The following is a 20,848-nucleotide window of genomic DNA, read 5'->3' as shown; positions in this document are numbered from 1 at the left end:
GCAAGCTCCACCTCCTGCGTTCACGCCATTCTCCCACCTCAGCCTCAGAGTAGCTGGGACTACAGGTGCCCGCCACTGCGCCTGGCTAATTTTGTTTTTCTGTTTTTAGCAGAGACGGAGTTTCACCACGTTAGCCAGGATGGTCTCGATCTCCTGACCTCGTGATCCACCCACCTCCCCAAGTGCTGGGATTACAGGCGTGAGTCACTGCGCCCGGCTATTTTTATTTTATTTTTAAAATTAATTAATTATTTTTTTGAGGGGGAGTCTCGTTCTACTGCTCTGATCTCAGCTCACTGCAACCTCCACCTCCCGGGTTCAAGTGCTTCTTCTACCTCAGCCCCCTTAGTAGCTGGGACTACAGATGTCCACCACCACGTCCGGCTAGTTTTTGTGCCTTTAGTAGAGACGAGATTTCACCATGTTGACCAGGCTGATCTCAAACTCCTGACCTCAGGCGATCCACCTGCCTCAGCCTCCCAAAGTGCTGGGATTACAGGCGTGAGCCATGGTGCCTGGCCTTATTTTATTTATTTATTTTTATTTTATTATTATTATTATTATTATTATTTTAGAGACTTTTTGAGTCTTGCTCTGTCGCCCAGGCTGGAGTGCAATGGCTCGATCTCAGCTCACTGCAACCTCTGCCTCCCGAGTTCAAGCGATTCTCTTGCCTCAGCCTCCCGAGTAGCTGGGATTACAGGCACCCACCACCACACCTGGTTAATTTTTGTATTTTGGGTAGAGATGGGTTTTCACCATGTTGGCCAGGCTAGTCTTGAATTCCTGACCTCAAGTGATCCACCTGCCTCAGCCTCCCACAGTGCTGGAATTACAGGCGTGAGCCACCACTCCCAGCCAGTCTTGCCCTTTCAAAGAGCAGGGATAGTCCAGAGTCCCTGGGGACACTTTAGCAGAGTAGAAAAGTGAGGCTTGGCTGGGCACAGTGGCTCAAGCCTGTAATCCCAGCACTTTGGGAGACCAAGGCAGGCAGGTCACGAGATCAAGAGATGGAGACCATCCTGGCCAACATGGTGAAACCCCATCTCTACTAAAATTACAAAATTAGCTGGGCGTGGTGGCACAGGACTGTAACTCTAGCTACTCAGGAGGCTGAGGCAGGAGAATCGCTTGAACCCGGGAGGTGGAGTTTGCAGTGAGCCAAGATCACGCCACTGCACTCCAGCCTGGGTGACAGAGCGAGACTCCATCTCAAAAAAAAAGAGAAGAGAAGAAAAGAGAAGAGAGGAGAAGAAGAGGCCCAGTGGGAAGCCAGGACCCTAGGACCACATGCGGGGAAGTGTAAAGGGGATTGTACGGGGCAAGGGAGACGAAACAGATCCCATGTCTTCCCTCAGACACTCACACAGGCTCATTCTCATCCTCCTCTCAAACTCTTTATTATCTCAAGTAAGAAAAATAAGAAAATAAATAAGATAAATAACCTAATAAATAAAGAGGAGATGTCATAGTAAACAGCCTTTGGCTTCAGGAAGCATAGCTGGGGCTTCGGGCCTGGGAAGGTCCCACCATGCTCAGAGGGTCCGAGGAGCCCACATCGGGGGGCTGGGGGGCAAGGATTCCTGGCGGCTCTGGGGGTGCGGGGGGCAGGCCTGGTAGTGGCAGGAAGCGAGCTGGTCCTTGGGATGCAGGGTCCCGGTGTGGGGACTTGTTTCCCGGCAGGTGCAGTGGGAGGCCGTGGGCCTCGGACTGGTAAACATTGTATCCGTTCTCAAGAAGCAGCTCCCGGAAGCTGCAGGCCTCAGGGTCAAAGTGGAGCTAGGGGATAAAAACAGGATCAGAGACAGGGTCCCTCTATGTTTTCCTGCTGTAGGACCCAGGATCCAGGCCCCAGCCCTGCCTCCCTCAGACCCAGGAGTCCAGGTCCCTCAGCACCTCCTCCCTCAGACCCAGGGGTTCAGACCCCAGCCTCTCCTCCCTCAGACCCAGGAGTCCCGGTCAGCAGCCCCTCCTCCCTCAGACCCAGGAGTCCCGGTCAGCAGCCCCTCCTCCCTCAGACCCAGGAGTCCCGGTCAGCAGCGCCTCCTCCCTCAGACCCAGGAGTCCCGGTCAGCAGCGCCTCCTCCCTGAGACCCAGGAGTCCCGGTCAGCAGCGCCTCCTCCCTCAGACCCAGGAGTCCAGACCCCCAGCGCCTCCTCCCTCAGACCCAGGAGTCCAGGCCCCCAGCCCCTCCTCCCTCAGACCCAGGAGTCCAGGCCCCCAGCCCCTCCTCCCTCAGACCCAGGAGTCCAGGCCCCCAGCGCCTCCTCCTTCAGACCCAGGGGTCCAGACCCCCGCCCCTCCTCCCTCAGACCCAGGAGTCCAGGACCCAGTCTCTCCTCTAGGAGACAGAACAGCGAAGGCAGTTTTCATTTTGACCCCAGGCCTTCTAGTTCAGACTTCACAGAGAACATTCCAGCCCTCGGAGGAGCCGTCAATGCTCTCTAAGGCCAGGCGGGGGTCTCCCTAGCACTCAAGGTCCTGGTCACTTTAGTGGCCATGGCTTCCCTGAGTGTCCCCGTGCCCAGCATGAGCCATGCACTCAGGGGCCGTGTGGGCAGGTGCAGGGGTTACTGAGTCACGAGACTCCCAATAACCCGAGTCTCAGGCCACTCCAGCATCCACACATCACATGATTGAGGTCAGTGGTGCCTCGGCCTCAGTTTCCTCATCTTGCAAACATTGATGTCAACAACATCAACCTCCAAAGGTTGCAGTTGGGGGTGTGCAGAGCGAATAGAATCAAGTCTGGCTCCAGGGAGGGGGATGAGCAAGACCCCAGGCTATGAGGATGACAGATAGGAGGAGCACGGTGGGTGGTGAGGAGGGTCCGGGAAACTCACCGATCCATACAGGGCCCCATCTGGCTTCTGGCACAGGAATCTGGATGTCTTGACTCCCAAGATTTGAATAACTCCTGGCTTCAAGGCTTTCAGCTGCAGGAGACCTAAGGGGAGAAAGCGAGAAGGTGCTTAGAGGATCCCTCCCACCTGTCTCTGTCCCACCACCCGGCTCTGTCCCAGCCCTGGGAGTCCAAGCCCGCAGCCCCCCCTCCTCCCTCAGATCCAGGAGTCCAGGTCCCCAGCCCCTGCTCCCTCAGACCCAGACCCCAGCCCCTCCTCCCTCAGACCCAGACCCCAGCCCCTGCTCCCTCAGACCCAGACCCCAGCCCCTGCTCCCTCAGACCCAGACCCCAGCCCCTGCTCCCTCAGACCCAGACCCCAGCCCCTCCTCCCTCAGACCCAGACCCCCAGCCCCTGCTCCCTCAGACCCAGACCCCAGCCCCTGCTCCCTCAGACCCAGACCCCAGCCCCTCCTCCCTCAGACCCAGACCCCAGCCCCTGCTCCCTCAGACCCAGACCCCAGCCCCTGCTCCCTGAGACCCAGACCCCAGCCCCTGCTCCCTCAGACCCAGACCCCAGCCCCTCCTCCCTCCCTCAGACCAGACCCCAGCCCCTGCTCCCTGAGACCCAGACCCCAGCCCCAGACCCCAGCCCCTCCTCCCTCAGACCCAGACCCCAGCCCCTCCTCCCTCAGACCCAGACCCCAGCCCCTCCTCCTTCAGATCCAGAGGTCCAGATCCCCAGCCCCTGCTCCCTCAGACCAAGGAGTCCAGGACCCCAGCCCCTCCTCCCTCAGACCCAGGAGTCCGGACCCCAGCCCCTCCTCCCTCAGACCCAGGCTCTGGCCCACACTCACTTTCGGGGCTCTGGTGAGCAGCGCCCCCCACTGTCCCATCCTCCCTGATCTCCAGGTGGGCTTCTGTCTGCTGGGCATCATCTGTGTAGAGGTGCCGTTGCCGGACTTGGCCCCCGAATTGCAGGAGAGGACTGGAGTCAGGGATGGGGTGTGCCTGGCAGGCTCCCAGCAGAAGACCAGCCAGCACAGGAACCCACAGTCCTGAGTGCTCGAACCCGGTCTCGTCCGAGTCCATCAATGGCTCAGGTCCTCAGGTGATCTCCGGGGTGTGAGCTTGGAGAAGCTAGTGGTTTAGAATCGGTGCCAGATTCCGGCTGTCCAGGTGAGCAGATTCACAGATCGCTGCTCAGGTGGCCTGAGTGCCTGCGTCCTCCTTCGGCTGGATCTTCAGCAGACAGAGCACTCTGTGTTTTGGGATAGATGCAGAAGCTCCAGAATTTATACCCAGACAGTCCCGCCCAATCACCCTCCCTGCGCCTGACCCATGGCATTTGACCCACTTGGCAGGAGCCACAGAATTCCATCGTGGCAAGGGCAGCCTGAATGGATGATGTAACCTGGGGGTCCTTTCAATGGGGGGCCGGACTCCTGGGTCTAGGGGACCAGGGAGAGGAGGATCGGGTTAGCTGGGACCCAGGTGAAGGGGGCTGGGGGCCCAGATTCCTGAGTCTCAGAGAGAAGGATCTGGGGTCTCAAGTCCCTGAGTTGGAGGGAGGAGGGGTGCTGGGCTCCTGGAAAAACCACCTCTTGGAACATTTATGTAGATCACATTTACGCAGAACAAGAGAAATTCCTGCGCCCCATCTGAATTTCTAAGTTTGGGGGGAGGGCGTGATCTGACACTGAGGTCCTTGATCCTCAGCAAGGCGGCAATTGCTGTGTGAAAGAAGCGACCACAGCGAAGACACAGGTGTCCTGCCGTGGAAGCCTCTCATCTGGCCGTGGGCCAGCCTCAACCTCATCTGTCCCTGCTCAGATGCTCAGACTCTGGCCATCCCAGCCTCCTCCTCCCTGATGCAATCCTGGTGTTTCTTTCACCAGAGAAGCCATCCCAGGCCCAGGCAGGTGCTCATAAAATAACCTGGGGGGAGGGGTGGCTGAGAGTCCCTGACTGGAGTTGGTAGCCAAGCCACGCTCTGGAGTGGGCACCCACAGGGAAGACAGGTTGGCTAATTTCCTGGAGCCCCTAAGGGTACAAGATTAGGACTTCTACGTCTGAGGGAGGAGGGCTGGGGGTCTGGACTCCTGGGTCTGAGGGAGGAGGGGCTGGGGGTCTGGACTCCTGGATCTGAGGGAGGAGGGGCTGGGGGCCTGGACTCTTGGGTCTGAGGGAGGAGGGCTGGGGGTCTGGACTCCTGGGTCTGAGGGAGGAGGGCCTGGGAGTTTAGACTTCTGGGTCTGAGGGAGGAGGGCTGGGGGTCTGGACTCATAGGTCTGAGGGAGGAGGGGCTGGGGGTCTGGACTCCTGGGTCTGAGGGAGGAGGGGCTGGGGGCCTGGACTCCTGGGTCTGAGGGAGGAGGGGCTGGGAGCCTGGGCTCCTAGGTCTGAGGGAGGAGAGGCTGGGGGCCTGGACTCCTAGGTCTGAGGGAGGAGAGGCTGGGGGCCTGGACTCCTAGGTCTGAGGGAGGAGGGGCTGGGGCCTGGACTCCTGGGTCTGAGGGAGGAGGGGCTGGGGGTCTGGACTCCTGGGTCTGAGGGAGGAGGGGCTGGGGGCCTGGACTCCTGGGTCTGAGGGAGGAGGGCCTGGAAAACCTGGGCTCCTGGGTCTGAGGGAGGAGGGCCTGTGGGTCTGGACTCCTGGGTCTGAGGGAGGAGGGGCTGGGAGCCTGGACTCCTAGGTCTGAGGGAGGAGAGGCTGGGGGCCTGGACTCCTAGGTCTGAGGGAGGAGAGGCTGGGGGCCTGGACTCCTAGGTCTGAGGGAGGAGGGGCTGGGGCCTGGACTCCTGGGTCTGAGGGAGGAGGGGCTGGGGGCCTGGACTCCTGGGTCTGAGGGAGGAGGGGCTGCGGGCCTGGACTCATAGGTCTGAGGGAGGAGGGGCTGGGGCCCTGGACTCCTGGGTCTGAGGGAGGAGGGGCTGGGGGCCTGGACTCCTGGGTCTGAGGGAGGAGGGGCTGGGGGCCTGGACTCCTGGGTCTGAGGGAGGAGAGGCTGGTGGCCTGGACTCCTGGGTCTGAGGGAGGAAGGGCTGAGGGTCTGGACTCCTGGGTCTGAGAAAAGGGACTAGAGCCGGGACTCCTGGATCTAAGGGAGGAGGGGCTGGGGATCTGGACTCCTGGGTTTGAGGGAGGAGGGGCTGGAGCCTGGACTCCTGGGTCTGAGGGAGGAGGGCTGGGGTTTTAGACTTCTGGGTCTGAGGGAGGAGGGCTGGGGGTCTGGACTCATGGATCTGAGGGAGGAGGGCCTGGAAAACCTGGACTCCTGGGTCTGAGGGAGGAGGGCCTGTGGGTCTGGGGTCCTGGGTCTGAGGGAGGAGGGCCTGGAAAACCTGGACTCCTGGGTCTGAGGGAGGAGGGCCTGTGGGTCTTGGGACTCCTGGGTCTGAGGGAGGAGGGACAGGGGCCTGGACTCCTGGGTCTGAGGGAGGAGGGGCTGGGGGTCTGGACTCCTGGGTCTGAGGGAGGAAGGGCTGGGGGTCTGGACTCCTGGGTCTGAGAAAAGGGACTAGAGCCGGGACTCCTGGATCTAAGGGAGGAGGGGCTGGGGATCTGGACTCCTGGGTTTGAGGGAGGAGGGGCTGGAGCCTGGACTCCTGGGTCTGAGGGAGGAGGGCTGGGGTTTTAGACTTCTGGGTCTGAGGAAGGAGGGCTGGGGGTCTGGACTCATGGATCTGAGGGAGGAGGGCCTGGAAAACCTGGACTCCTGGGTCTGAGGGAGGAGGGGCTGGGGGCCTGGACTCCTGGGTCTGAGGGAGGAGGGGCTGGGGGCCTGGACTCCTGGGTCTGAGGAAAGAGGGACTGGAGCCTGGACTCCTGGATCTGAGGGAGGATGGGCTGGGGAACCTGGGCTCCTGGGTCTGAGGGAGGAGCGGCTGGGGGTCTGGACTGCTGGGTGTGACTGGAAGGGTCTGGGTGCTGGGAGTCCTGAGCCTGGATCCTAGATAATGGTTAAACTTCTGGGAATCAAGTCAAACTGCTGAGTCCTTGACATCGATGTATCTTCAATGTGAGAGTCAGTCTGTGGGTGGAGGATTACCCAGGTGCCAAGGCAAGAGACTGAAGGCACAAACTGTTTCCATATAATAAAGAAAATAGTGAGAATAAGAATAGTCATTATACAAATTAGATATAGAGGTGATCATGACATTATCAATCATTAGTGTAAACATTATTAATCATTAGCTTTTACCATTACTCTTTGTTGTATTATAAATATAACCAAGAAATAACCGGCGGGCATAGGGTCAGGTGCTGAAGGGACATTGTGAGAAGTGACCTAGAAGGCAAGAGGTGAGCCTTCTGTCACGCCCGCATAAGGGCTGCTTGAGGGCTCCTTGATCAAGCGGTAAGGCCAGTGTCTGGGAAGAACCCCCGTTACTTAGCAGACTGTGAAAGGGAATCTCCTTTCCTTGGAGGAGTCAGGGAACAGTCTGCTCCACCAGCTCCTTGTGGAAGGCTGGATATTATCCGGGCCTGGCCGCAGTCATCCAGAGGTTTAAACGTCTCCCTGTGGTGCTGTGCTTCAGTGGTCATGCTCCTTGTCCGCTTTCATGTTCCTCCGGTACTCCTGGTTCCTCTTTGAAGTTCGTAGTAGATAGCAGTAGAAGAAATCATGAAAGTCTTAAAGTCTTTGATCTTTCTTATAAGTGCACAGAAGAAAACGCTGATGCTGCCTTCCCTCTCTGCCTCAGCTACCTAAAAGGGAAGAGCCCAGTGTCCCGTGATCACGTGACTTGACCTTATCAATCACCTGGACGACTCACTCTCCTTACTCTGCCCCCTTGTCTTGTATGCAACAAATACCAGCGCGCCCAGCCATTCAGGGCCACTACAGCTCTCCGCGTCTTGGTGGTAGCGGTCCCCCGGGCCCAACTGTTTTCTATCTCTTTGTCTTGTGTCTTTATTTCTTACAATCTCTGGTCTCCGCACAGGGGAAGAACACCCTCAAAGCCCCGTAAGGCTGGACCCTACATCAGCCGCCCTGCTTGGGGTTGGCGATGCTGGAGGTGGGCCTTGGATCAGAGAAAATGCTTTCATTAGGTGACAAGCGGGCAGAGGCCTTTGTTTCTGGCTCCCGCAGCCACGGCCCCCGCTGACGGCATGGGAAACAGATCCTGTTCCACTCCGGTCTCCAGCATTGGAATGGTTGCCTCGGTGCAATGCAGGTCTGGAAAGTAGCAGTTTAGCACGGGACCCTAGAATTCCCCAAAAGGAGTGACTAGAAGCTGGGATTCTGGAATTTGAGTGTGGACGGCGGGTTGGGTGGGTGGGAGATCGGAGACCCTGGTGGGCGCGGGGGGCACCTGCAGGCTGGAGGCCCTCGCGCGCTCCCGCGGCAGCCTGGCAAACAGGTTCTCCATTCCCCAGGAGGATGCGGCCGGGGGCGGACGATCGCTCCACTCGACCGGACCAGGTGCGGGGGCCCTGCCCAGCCGCTGGGGCGTGGCCAGGCTCGACGCACCCAGGTGCCGGGGGCCGACTCTAAGCCCTGGCACCAGAAGGGAGAGGGCGGCGGATTGGACCTCCCGGCTCGAGCATTGCAACTGGGAGCTCCGTCTCCGGGTCCACGCAATGATGCCGCGGCTGCTCGCAAGCCAGGTAGGCTGCCCCGGGTGAAGCCTTCACGGAGGTCAATGCCGGGGCGGAGGGGCAGGGCGCGGTCCCCCACATCCCCGATCTGGGGAGCGGTGGGTCCAGGGGCCATCGCCCTAGCCCGGGGCGCTGGGGCTCGGCGCCAAGTGAGGGGCGGGCCTCCACCTTCCAGCCATCTGCCCAGCCCGGGAAGGCGGACGCTGAGAAACTCCCGGCCGCGCCCCCTCCTTCCTCCCCTCCCCAAGCCCTCGCTGCCAGTCCGGACAGGCTGCGCGGAGGGGAGGGCTGCGAGGCCGAAGAGCCGGACGCCTGGCGTTCCAGGGGCGGCCGGATGTGGCCTGCCTTTGTAGAGGGCGCGCTCCGGCCACGCAAAGCGGACTGTGGATCTGCCACCTGCAAGCAGCTCGGGTAAGTGGGGACTGCCGGTGCCTGGGACCCAGCAACAACTCCTTCAGAGCCAGGAGGTGCACCCCCAACCTCTTCTCCAAGTCTTCCTAAGGCCCTAAGACTCTCCGCCGCCTCCCCAGCCATTACTTCTCCAGGAACCAAGATGCTGCTTCCGCTCCTGACCCTCCAGCCTCTCTTGTTTTACTTTGACTATCGCTTCCCATCACCACCTCTGTGGTGGATTTTGTTCCTCACAGACAGCCACTCCTGAGAAACAGGCTGATAGAAGAGTCCAGTATCAGCGGACCTTACAGGAGGGGAGACTCGAGATTCCTGCAGGAAAGGTGCAGGAACCTGGACCATGGCTGTCTGTTTTGCTTTTTTTTTTTTTTTTTTTTTTTTTTTTTTTTGAGAGGGTCCCTCTCTGTCGCCCAAGCTGGAGTGCAGTCAGTGGTGCTATCGCGGCTCATTGTGAGCTCCGGGGGTCCTCCCGCCTTAGCATCCGGTGTAGCTGAAACCACAGACACGTGCCGCTATGCCAAGCTATTTTTTTTTTGGGGGGGGGAACGGAATTTCACTCTTGTTGCCCAGGCTCGAGTGTAATGGCACGATCTCGGCTCACCACAACCCCCGCCTCCCGGGTTCAAGCGATTCTCATGCCTCAGCCTCCCTAGTAGCTGGGATTACAGACATGCGCCACCACGCCTGGCTACTTTTGTATTTTAAGTAGAGACAGGGTTTCTCCATGTTGGTCAGTCTGGTCTCCCACTCCAGACCTCAGGTGATCCGCCCGCCTTGGTGTCCCAAAGTGCCGCAATTACAGGTGTGAGCCACCCCTCCCGGCCCATGCCAAGCTAATTTTAAAATTTTTTTGTAAAAGCGGAGTCTTGCTCTGTTGCCCAGGCTGATCTTGAACTCCTAGGCTCAAGGAATCCTCCCATCTCAGCCTCTCAATATGCTGGAATTACAGGTGTGAGCCACGGCGCCCAGCCAAATCATGGCTATCTTGAAAACCACTTGTTTTCCAATCCCCATGCCCCGAAATTCCAAGGCTCTCATCCCTCAAACCTAGGACTCCGGCGCTCTCTACCTCAGCCCCAGGAGTCTAAACCTGTGACTTTCTCTTTCCCTGGGACTAAGGAGTGCTGCACCCCAGGCACCTCCCTTCCCCCACATCCCTCCTCAGCCTCCCCTCCCTAGTCTTTGTGTATTTGCTAATTCACCTTTCCTCCCCTGCAGCCATGTGGCCCCCGAGCCGTCGTCAGCTCTGCCTGGCCTTCCTGCTAGTCTGTGTCCTCTCTGCGCTCTCCTTCTTCCTCCATATCCACCAAGACAGCTTTCCACATGGCCTACGCCTGTCGATCCTGTGTCCAGATCGCCGCCTGGTGACACCCCCGGTGGCCATCTTCTGCCTGCCAGGTACCCCGGTGGGCCCCAACACCTCCTCTTCCTGTCCCCAGAACTCTGCCTCCCTCTCCGGCACCTGGACTATCTATCCCGATGGTCGGTTCGGTAATCAGATGGGACAGTATGCCACGCTGCTGGCTCTGGCCCAGCTCAATGGCCGCCGGGCCTTCATCCTGCCTGCCATGCATACCGCCCTGGCGCCGGTATTCCGCATCACCCTGCCAGTGCTGGCCCCAGAAGTGGACAGCCGCACACCGTGGCGGGAGCTGCAGCTTCACGACTGGATGTCAGAGGAGTATGCGGACTTGAGGGATCCTTTCCTGAAGCTCTCTGGCTTCCCCTGCTCTTGGACTTTCTTCCACCATCTACGGGAACAGATCCGCAGGGAGTTCACCCTGCACGACCACCTTCGGGAAGAGGCGCAGAGCGTGCTGGGTCAGCTCCGCCTGGGCCGCACGGGGGACCGCCCGCGCACCTTTGTGGGCGTCCACGTGCGCCGTGGGGACTATCTGCAGGTTATGCCTCAGCGCTGGAAGGGTGTGGTGGGCGACAGCGCCTACCTCCGGCAGGCCATGGACTGGTTCCGGGCACGGCACGAAGCCCCCGTTTTTGTGGTTACCAGCAACGGCATGGAGTGGTGTAAAGAAAACATCGACACCTCCCAGGGCGACGTGACGTTTGCTGGCGATGGACAGGAGGCTACACCGTGGAAAGACTTTGCCCTGCTCACACAGTGCAACCACACCATTATGACCATTGGCACCTTCGGCTTCTGGGCTGCCTACCTGGCTGGCGGAGACACTGTCTACCTGGCCAACTTCACCCTGCCAGACTCTGAGTTCCTGAAGATCTTTAAGCCAGAGGCTGCCTTCCTGCCCGAGTGGGTGGGCATTAATGCAGACTTGTCTCCACTCTGGACATTGGCTGAGCCTTGAGAGCCGGGGAGATTTTCTGAAATAGCCTGATCTTTCTAGAGCCAGCAGTACATGGCTCTAGGCCTGGCATCTTCTGGAGAAGTCTGTGGTGTTCCTGAAGCAAATGGGTGCCCGTTTCCAGAGCGATTCTAGTTGGGAGAGTTGGAGAGAAGGGGGACCTTTCTGGAACTGTCCGAACATTCTAGAACTAGCAAAACATCTTTTCCTGATGGCTGGCAGGCAGTTCTAGAAGCCACAGTGCCCAACTGCTCTTCCCAGCCCATATCTACAGTACTTCCAGATGGCTGCCCCCAGGAATAGGAAACTCTCCCTCTGGTCTATTCTAGAAGAGGGGTTACTTCTCCCTTGGGTCCTCCAAAGTCTGAAGGAAAATATGATTGTCCAGAGCAAACATTCACCAAGTCCCCTTCTGTGTTTCTGGAGTGATTCTAGAGGGAGACTTCTTCTAGAGAGGGCCAGATTTGATGCCTGTAAAGAACCCTGCAGGGCCCTTAGAGACAGGATGGGGTTCTGGAAATCCAGATAACTAAGGTGAATAATCTTTTTAGTTTTTGTTTTCTCGCCCTGTTGCCCAGGCTGGAGTGGCCTCGCCCTGTTGGGTCTCGCCCTGTTGCCCAGGCTGGAGTGCAGTGGCGTGATCTTGGCTCACTGCAACCTCCGCCTCCTGGGTTCAAGCGAATCTCCTGCCTCAGCCTCCTGAGTAGCTGGGACTACAAGCACACGCCATCATGCCCAGCTAATTTTTGTATTTTTATGTTGGCCAGGATGGTCTTGATCTCTTGACCTTGTGATCCACCTGCCTCGGCCTCCCAAAGTGCTGGCATTACTGGCGTGAGCCACAGTGCCCGGCCCGGATAATTTTATTTTTTATTTATTTATTTATATATATTTTTTGAGACGGAGTCTCTCTGTAGCCCAGGCCAGAGTGCAGTGGCACGATCTCAGCTCACTGCAAGCTCCGCCTCCCGAGTTCATGCCATTCTGCCTCCGCCTCTGGAGTAGCTGGGACTACAGGCGACTGCCACCACACCCAGCTAATTTTTGTTTGTATTTTTAGTAGAGATGGGGTTTCACTGTGTTAGCCAGGATGGTCTCAATCTCCTGACCTCGTGATCCACCCACCTCGGCCTCCCACAGTGCTGGCATTACAGGCGTGAGCCACCATGCCCAGCCCGGATAATTTTTTAAAATTTTTGTAGAGACTAGGTCTTGTGATATTGCCCAGGCTGTTCTTGAACTCCTGGGCTCAAGCAATCCTCCCACCTTGGCCTCCCAGAATGCTGGGATTACAGACGTGAACCAGCACACCTGGCCAAGTGAAGAATCTAATGAATGTACAACCTAATTGTAGCATCTAATGAGCGCCCCACCATTGCTGGAAAAATCGAGATGGAAAACAAACCATCTCTAGTTGGCCAGCGTCTTGCTCTGTTCACAGTCTCTGGAGAAGCTGGGGTAGTTGGTGAGCAGAGCAGGACTCCGTCCAGCCAGCCCTCCAGCCCCTCAAAGACTTTTTTTTGTTTGTTTTGAGCAGACAGGCTAAAACGTGAAAGTGGGGTGAGGGATCACTGCTAAAATGGTGCAGCTTCTGGAGCAGAACTTTCCAGGGATCCAGGGACACTTTTTTTTAAGCTCATAAACTGCCAGAGTTGCATATATTGGGTCTGAGTTCAGGTTTCCTCTCACAATGAAGGAAGATGGTCTTTCTCTGCAGGTGGGCCGCTGGGGGTCTGGGATCTGTTTTCTGGAAGCGTGGAGGCATAAACACACCCTCTGTTTTTGTGACAAGCTGGCAAGCACTGTGCTCATTGCTAACCATTGTCTGCCCCTGAACACCCAGAACCATTACATCTGGCTTTGGGCAGGTCTGAGATAAAAGGATCTAACGGCCTGCAGACACTGGACCCAGCCTCAAATCCAGGCAGGAGCACGAGGTCTGGCCAAGGTGGACAGGATTGTCGAGATCTCAGGAGTCCCTTGCTTTTTTTTGGAGGGTGAAAGAAGAAATCTTAAACTTAGTCAACTCTGATCACATCCCCTATCTACTCATCCAGGATCCCATGCCTCCAAGCTTATCAGGGAGTTACACTTACAGTACAATTGTTACAGTTACAGCACTGTTCCCAACTCAGCTGCCGCAGGTAAGAGAGCAGGAGGTATGAATTAAAAGTCTACAGCACCAACCTCTGTCTCTGCAGCTTTTTTGGAGTCAGAGCTGCCGTGTGTGTGTGTGTGTGTGTGTATGTGTGTGTGTGTGTTTGTGTGTGTGTAAGGGAGTGGAGGAAAAGGTGGGTACTTCTGAAGACTTTTTTTTTTTTTTTTGAAGACCGAGTCACCCAAGCTGGAGTGCAGTGGTGTGATCTCAGCTCACTGCAACCTCCACCTCTCGGGTTCAAGTGATTCTCCTGCCTCAGCCTCCCGAGTAGCTGGGACTACAGATGTGTGCCACCATGTCCAGCTAATTTTTTATTTTTAGTAAAGAGGGGTTTCACCATGTTAGCCAGGCTGGTCTCGAACTCCTGACCGCAGGCAATCCGCCCACCTGGCCTTTCAAAGTGCTGGAATTACAGGCGTGAGCCACCGCGCCCGGCCCTGAGGATTTTTATTACTCGTGATTGGGAGTACTGTCCCTACTTAGATCTGACAGCTCCTTGTTGCTGGACTTGTGAGAGTTGTGGTCCCTGTTTTTCTGGTTTCCTGTTTCAGTCACACAGGAGAGACAGACCTTCCAGGACCCAAACGTCTGAGCCCCCAGTTGCTCTCTTCTGGACCCTCAGTATTGGCCCCCAGTCCTCTCCTCCCGCTGGGACCTCCGCGTGGAGAGAAGAGGCGGAGGAGGGAGCGAACGGATTATCATTGAACTACATTTCCCGGAAAGCTATGGGGTTGGCAGCGCTAATCAGCTACAGAGAAAGAGGCCCCAGGACATTTTGGGAATTGTAGTCTTATGGCTAAAATGTCCACTTCGTAGCTCGACAGCCGTTTCCAAGGACCGCGGTAGGGGCGGCAGCGGCTTGGGGGGCCGGATCTAGCCCAAAGCCTGGGTCCTGGGGCAAGGAGAGGGGAGAAAGCTGAACGCTAGAGTCCGGTCCTTGACTCTGGAAGCCAGAGCAGTCAGGAGCCTTCCTCTTCGGTAGATGCAGGGAAAGTTCTAGTCCAAAAAGGCTGCAGCCTCTGTGACGTCATGGAGCGATAGGCGGGGCCTCCCTTTGTTGCAGTCCAATCAGACAGAGTTGGGTTTCTGGGTGGGGCCAAGGAACGCCCAAGGAATATCTATAAGGGAATTCGGGCCCCTACGTGAGAAGCTCTCAGCGGGTGGTTGCAGGAGTTCCCTGAGGAGAGGGGATCCTCCGTGACTCAGACCCCCATCGAAAAGCTCTCGATTTCACGCAACCAACCTTACCCTCGTCCCCAACAAAATCCTTGATTTTAGCCCTGGGAAAATTAGCGTAGGTGGTCATGACCCCGGGTTCTTCTTTAAAAGCCCTCAGAACCTGGACCGGGCTCCTCAACGAACCCCAGTGTTAGAAGCCACAAGTCAGGAATCGAGGTCGGGGAGCGGCTCTTTAGGGTGCATCACTGTTCAGGATGCACCAGGGCTCCTTTTTCTAAGCAGAAGGGTGCGCCCCGCAAATTGGGAGCCCGTTAGTTTTGGGGAAGGGTGAACAAGGGTCCCCTGGGTCTGGAGGACCTCATGGAGTCTTGCTTAAGTCTTAGTACGGACCCCAGGTTTAGGAATTCGGAATGTGTTTTGGTTTTGAAGGACTTCCGAGTTTGACAATATCGTGGTTGGGTCTGTGTTAGATGATTTATTGGTTTGGGCTTTGAATCTTCAGCTTGAGGTTCAACAGGTTTTTGGGGGCTGGCGGGTGAGTGCCTCACGGTTGCGCTTAAGGGTTGGAGTTCAGGATCACGTCAATCTGGGGACTTGGAAAATTCCATAGTTTGGGATTTGGGGAAGGGGCGCATGGGGTTGGGAGATTCCAGGTCCTGAGTTTGGGGACTTACGAATGCTTCCTGTTTAACGGTTTTTCTGATCTCTCAATTGGGATGCAGTGAGAACCCTAAATTTGGGGTCCCCTGGGTTGGGGCTCAGTTTCACACTTCGGAGGCATTTGATGAACGACATAGGTCCTCTTTATTTGGAGATTTCCTGAAGATCCTCTTTTCGCGGTTTGGGGACCCCATGGGTAGGGAGCCCAGTGGGATTTCTTAAGATGGATTTTGGCTTTTCTCCGTTTAGCGTTCTCCTGCTCTCGGTTTGGGGTGAGAGCAGCCTTCCTAACGGTCTTCGGGAACTGTGCGCGCCGGCTGCAATGGGGCCACATTTTACCCTCCTGTGTGCGGCGCTGGCCGGTTGCTTGCTTCCTGCCGAGGAGTGTGTTATGTGTGACCCGTCTGTCGTGCTGGCGCTAAAGTCCCTGGAGAAAGATTATCTGCCTGGCCATCTGGACGCGAAGCATCACAAAGCCATGATGGAAAGGGTAGAGAAAGCCGTGAAGGATTTCCAGGAACTGTCGCTTAATGAGGATACCTATATGGGGGTCGTTGGTGAGGGCAGGGGGGACCACGGACCCCTGGGTCCTGGGAAAGGGAAGGAGGGAGATAAGACCAGGGGGAGGAAGAGGCTGACAGCAAGGTCTCCGGGATTCGGGAATGGAGAAGGCTGAGATGCAGATTCTGAAGTTCCCTGGGGCTAGTACATACTGTTTACCCTATCCTTATCCGGCGATTTTACGTAATAAAACTACAATTCCCAGAAGGCAACGGGCGACTGAGTCCTTAACCAGGCCTATCCTTGCCCAGTGGCCTCATGGGTATTGTAGTTTCTAAGATTAGGCGCGCCAATGAGACAGTAAGGCTGGAATCTGGGGTTGTATCTCTCCTGACAGACGAGGCCACACTGCAAAAGGGGTCCTGGAGTTTGCTGAAGGATATGAAACGCATCACAGACAGTGATGTAAAAGGTAAATGCACCAAGGGAGTGGGGTCCAGAATCTGTCAGGGAAGCCAGCATTAGTGCTGCCTGGTCTCTTGGTCAGATACTAGGCTGTGGGGCCAGACTGCCTAGGTTCAAATGCCTGCTCTGCCACTTCCTAGCTGTATGGCCTTGAGCAAAGGACTTGGAAGCTCCCTTGGCTCTAAAATGCTCCCTCAGTTGTTCAGTTTAAATGTGTATTGCTGGCCGGGCGTGGGTAGCTCATGTCTATAATCCCGGTACTTTGGGAGGCTGAGGCAGACAGATTGCTTGAGCTCAGTAGTTCAAGACCAGCCTGGCCAACATGGTGAAACCTTGTCTCTACAAAAAATACAATATATATATATATACACACATATCTATAACCTGGGCATGGTGGTGTGTGCCTGTAGTCCTAGCTACCTGGGGGGTTGAGGCTGGAGGATTGCTTGAGTCCAGGAGGTTGAGGCTGCAGTGAGCCATGATTGCACCACTGCACTCCAGCCTGGGTGGCAGAGTAAGACCCTCCCCCATCCCCCAAAATATGCATGGCTTAGCCTAGCGGCTGGCATTACGTTAGACGGTCAATTTTAGTGCCCTTTCCTGAGAAGGCCAGGAAGTAAACTGCCAGCTCTGCAGGCAGAAGTAAACTTCCAGCACCTCACACGTGGGACTGGGGGTTCCTGTGTCTTCCCAGGTGATCTCTTCGTGAAGGAGCTATTTTGGATGCTGCACTTGCAAAAGGAAACCTTTGCCACCTATGTTGCTCGATTCCAAAAAGAGGGTGAGAGAAAATGGGAGTCTGTGTCCCCCAGCTCCTCTTTCCACTATCCAAGAGTCCCTGTCTCCAGCCCCTTACTTCTCCAAGCCCAGTTCCTCAGCTTCTCCAACTGCCTCCTCCTTCAGACCCAAGTCTTTTCTCCCTCAAACCCAAGAGCCCAAAGCCCAGCTCTTCCCCAAACCTCCTCTTCCATCATCTTTCATTTAGAAATCTGACTCTGTCATCTCTTTCTCTCTCTTTTTTTTCTCTTTTGACACAGCTTATTGTCCCAACAAATGTGGTGAGTCCGGATTACAGAAGTTAACCCTCTAGTCCTCATCCTGCCCTCTACATATTCTGCTTCCCCACTCGCCTTTTTGAATCCTGATGGTTTTGTCATTCTCCGCCTTGGAGAGGTTCCTGGGTCTCCACTATTCTTTTTCCACCTTGGATTTCTTGGGGAGCAGGTCATATTCTACTTACATTCTTTTTTTTTCTTTTTTAAGACAGTCTCACCCTGTCGCCCAGGCTGGAGTGCAGTGGTGCGATCACGGCTCACTGCAACCTCCGCCTCCGAGGTTCAAACTATTCTCCTGCCTCAGCCTCCCTGAGTAGCTGGGATTACAGGTGCCCGCCACCACACCCAGCTAATTTTTGTATTTTTAGTAGAGACAGGGTTTCACCATGTTGGTCAGGCTGGTCTTGAACTCCTGACCTTGTGATCCGCCCACCTCGGCCTCCCAAAGTGCTGGGATTACAGGAGTAAGCCACCACGCCCGGCCTTTACTTACACTCTTTACTGAGCCTTGTTGGAGTCCACTTCCTACCCACCTGCGTCCTGGTCCCGTCCCTTCCTCTGACCATGTAGGAATGTCGTAGATGACCTGGCCCCAGCCCTTGGCCCTGACCTCTCCTTTTAGCCATGCCCCTTAGTGGGCAAATACAAGCCTTGACTCTGCCCCTCCAGGTGTGATGTTGCAAACTCTGATCTGGTGCAAGAACTGCAAAAAGGAGGTTCACGCTTGTCGAAAGTCCTACGATTGCGGGGGTGAGAGAACTGTACTCAGCAGGAGGAACTGGTGCAGGTGGGGTGGGGCGATAGGAGAGACAGACTAGAGAGAGCTTAGATGGGGGTGTGGGGGCAGTAGACAAGAAAAGGCAGGGTTTAGGCCAGGTACAGTGGCTCACACCTATAATCCCGGCACTTTGAGAGGCTGAGACGGGAGGATCGGGAAGCCAGGAGTTTGAGACCAGCCTGGGCAACATAGCGAGACCCCATCTCTACAAAAAAATTTTAAAATCAGCCAGGTGTGGTGGTGTGTTCCTGTAGTCCCAGATACTTGGAAGGCTGAGGCAGGAGGATTGCCTGGACCCAGGAGTTGGAGACTGCAGTGAGCTACGATCATACCACTGCACTCCAGCCCGGGCAAAAGAGTGAGACCTTGTCAAAAAAAAAAAAAAAAAAAAAAAAAAAAAAAAAAAAAGGCCGGGCGCGGTGGCTCAAGCCTGTAATCCCAGCACTTTGGGAGGCCGAGACGGGTGGATCACGACGTCAGGAGATCGAGACCATCCTGGCTAACACGGTGAAACCACGTCTCTACTAAAAAATACAAAAAACTAGCCGGGCGAGGTGGCGGGCGCCTGTAGTCCCAGCTACTCGGGAGGCTGAGGCAGGAGAATGGCGTGAACCCGGGAGGCGGAGCTTGCAGTGAGCTGAGATCCGGCCACTGCACTGCAGCCTGGGTGACAGAGCGAGACTCCGTCTCAAAAAAAAAAAAAAAAAAAAAAAAAAAGAGGCCGGGCGAGCTGGCTCACACCTGTAATCCCAGCACTTTGGGAGGCTGAGGCAGGTGAATCACGAGGTCAGGAGTTCAAGACCAGCTTGGCCAAGATGGTGAAACCATCGTTTTTGTACTAAAAATACAAAAAAAGTAGTCAGACATGGTGGTGGGCACCTGTAATCCCAGCTACTCGGGAGGCTGAGGCAGAGAATTGTTTGAATTTGGGAGGTGAAGGTTGCAGTGAGCCAAGATGGCGCCACTGCACTCCAGCCTGGGTGACAGAATGAGACTTCGTCTTAAAAAAAAAAAAAAAAAAAAAAGCGAGCGAGAAAGAAAAGAAGAGAAAAGACGGGGTTACAACAAATGTAAGAGGATTAGGGGAGGGTAAAGAACCGTGAAGGAGGCCGGGCGCAGTGGCTTATGCCTGTAATCCCAGCACTTTGGGAGGCTGAGGCAGACAGATCACCTGAGGTTAGGAGTTCGAGACCAGCTTAGCCAATGTGGTGAAACCCCATCTCTACTAAAAATACAAAAATCAGCCGGGCATGGTGGCGTGCGCCTGTAGTCCCAGATATTCAGGAGGCTTAGGCAGGAGAATCACTTGAACCCGGGAAGCGGAGGTTGCAGTGAGCCTAGATCAGGCCACTGTACTCCAGCCTGGGCGACAGAGCAAGATTCCATCTCAAAAAAAAAAAAAAAAAAAAAAAAAAACAGAACCGTGAAAGAGTGTCCCATGGTCTTCCTCCACCCCCAGAGCGCAATGTGGAGGTTCCTCAAATGGAAGATATGATCCTGGACTGTGAGTTAAACTGGCATCAGGCTTCTGAAGGCCTCACTGATTACAGCTTTTACAGGGTGAGGGCCTCAACTTCTGTAACCCTTGAACTCCCTAGACTACAATACTTGTGTACTGGATCTGTGGGCCTGCACCCACGATTCTCATGACCCAGGCGGGTGGTCTATTAGGTGTGGTCTCTACTGGGGATCCCGTGCCCCAACCAGTGACACCCTGGACACCCACCTCCCACACTGAGGCCCTGTGATCTTCTCAACCCGGTACTCCCCCAACCCCTGAATTCCTCAGGCCTCAGTGACCCCTTGAGCTTGGGTCTAGGTTTGGGGGAACAATACGGAGACTTTGGTGTCCAAGGGGAAAGAGCCCACCCTGACCAAGTCCATGGTGGGTCCAGAGGATGCAGGCAGCTACCGCTGCGAGCTGGGCTCTGTGAATTCCAGCCCAGCCACGGTCATCAATTTTCGCGTCACAGGTCAGTGCTGTGGGGTTGAGAGAAGTGTAGGATTCAGGGCCCAGGAAAGCTGGGGGTCCGCGTCGGGGGCGTGGCCTCGGCGATGGGGGCGTGGCTTCCTGTTGGGTGTGGTTTCGGGGCAAGGGGTGTGGCTTCCCGCCGGGGGCGTGGCCTCTGACCCCGAGGACAGGCGTTCCCTTGGGTGTGTTCAGGCTTTACACTGTTGAAGGCGTGATTATCTCTGGGATGGCAGGCTACCGGGACGGGCTTGCCTTTGCCAGGGCAGGAACTCCACGCCCTGCCAGGACTGCTCTTTACACTTTCTCTAACAGTGTTGCCCAAAAGGGTCGAGGAGGAAAAACCGTCCCCAAATATCGTAACCCCGGGGGAGGCGACCACGGAGTCGTCCAATACCCTCCAGCCTCTGAAGCCCGAGAAAATGCTGAAAGGCCGCCTTCTGGGGCTGCTGATCTGGGGCTCCCTAGCACTGATAACCGGCATTACCTTTGCGTGAGCAACCCGTTGAGGAAGGCTGGCTAGGCTTGGAGTAACGGGCGGGGCTTCCAGGAACCCAACGCAGAAGCTGGGCTGGGGGCTACTGAGGACTGAGAGCAGGACTTTCCCGGGGATGGAGTGCGGGGGGCTTGCATAGGAGGACTTCGAAGGGCGAGGCTTAGATAATTGCTAGAATAAAGTCACACAGGGGGTGGTTGGGAGGGGTGTCCCCCACACAATTACTACCCAACCCAGTTCCATGATCTGCACCCCACTCCCACCCCTAGGATATTTTGTCGAAGGAAGGTGATCGATTTCATCAAGTCCTCACTGTTTGGCCTTGGCAGTGGAGTGGCCGAGCAACCCCAGGTCCCAAAAGAAAAAGCCACAGATTCGAGGCACCAATAAAGATTTATCTTGTTGTCTAA

General features: G+C 56.1%; 5 protein-coding genes across 8 annotated transcripts in view; 3 read left to right on the top strand and 2 right to left on the bottom strand.

Moving 5' to 3' along the window:
• The window catches only part of FUT1 (fucosyltransferase 1 (H blood group)), a 45,775-nt gene extending 32,415 nt beyond the window's left edge, over positions 1–13,360 (top strand). The window contains exons 2-3 of one of the 2 annotated variants that reach the window (XM_050772504.1): positions 8,798–8,859; positions 10,078–13,360. In XM_050772504.1, the coding sequence (XP_050628461.1) occupies positions 10,080–11,180 (1,101 nt within the window). In that variant the 5' untranslated portion in view covers positions 8,798–8,859; positions 10,078–10,079 and the 3' untranslated portion in view covers positions 11,181–13,360. The remainder of the gene's footprint in view (positions 1–8,797; positions 8,860–10,077) is intronic. The other variant, XM_050772503.1, reaches the window with a different exon arrangement.
• The window catches only part of NUCB1 (nucleobindin 1), a 250,733-nt gene that overhangs the window by 152,810 nt on the left and 77,075 nt on the right, over positions 1–20,848 (bottom strand). The gene's annotated exons all lie outside the window — the stretch shown is intronic.
• FGF21 (fibroblast growth factor 21) lies at positions 1,448–4,146 on the bottom strand. The gene is made up of 3 exons (XM_050772524.1): positions 3,701–4,146; positions 2,845–2,948; positions 1,448–1,779 (listed from the first exon to the last, which is right to left on the bottom strand). Exons 1-3 carry the CDS (start codon positions 3,933–3,935, stop codon positions 1,489–1,491), a joined length of 630 nt encoding a protein of 209 aa, XP_050628481.1. The 5' UTR covers positions 3,936–4,146; the 3' UTR covers positions 1,448–1,488.
• On the top strand, positions 7,700–8,863 carry LOC126941669 (uncharacterized). The gene is made up of 4 exons (XM_050768340.1): positions 7,700–7,710; positions 7,791–8,024; positions 8,227–8,457; positions 8,624–8,863. The coding sequence occupies exons 2-4, from the start codon at positions 8,019–8,021 to the stop codon at positions 8,861–8,863; spliced, it is 477 nt and encodes a 158-aa protein (XP_050624297.1). The 5' UTR covers positions 7,700–7,710; positions 7,791–8,018.
• IZUMO1 (izumo sperm-oocyte fusion 1) lies at positions 14,451–20,848 on the top strand. 3 transcript variants are annotated; one of them, XM_050772506.1, is made up of 10 exons: positions 14,451–15,049; positions 15,424–15,731; positions 16,073–16,147; positions 16,835–16,921; positions 17,178–17,198; positions 17,865–17,945; positions 19,433–19,533; positions 19,793–19,946; positions 20,258–20,435; positions 20,708–20,848. In XM_050772506.1, exons 2-10 carry the CDS (start codon positions 15,497–15,499, stop codon positions 20,826–20,828), a joined length of 1,053 nt encoding a protein of 350 aa, XP_050628463.1. In that variant the 5' UTR covers positions 14,451–15,049; positions 15,424–15,496; the 3' UTR covers positions 20,829–20,848. The 3 variants fall into 3 exon arrangements, with proteins under 3 accessions (XP_050628463.1, XP_050628465.1, XP_050628464.1); XM_050772507.1 differs by having other exon boundaries at positions 14,462–14,629; XM_050772508.1 differs by lacking the exon at positions 17,865–17,945.

Source organism: Macaca thibetana, chromosome 19 (assembly GCF_024542745.1).
Source record: "Macaca thibetana thibetana isolate TM-01 chromosome 19, ASM2454274v1, whole genome shotgun sequence".
Taxonomy (NCBI): Eukaryota; Metazoa; Chordata; class Mammalia; order Primates; family Cercopithecidae; genus Macaca; species Macaca thibetana.
The sequence above is the reverse complement of the archived record's forward strand: the minus strand, read 5'-3'. Positions and strand labels throughout refer to the sequence as shown.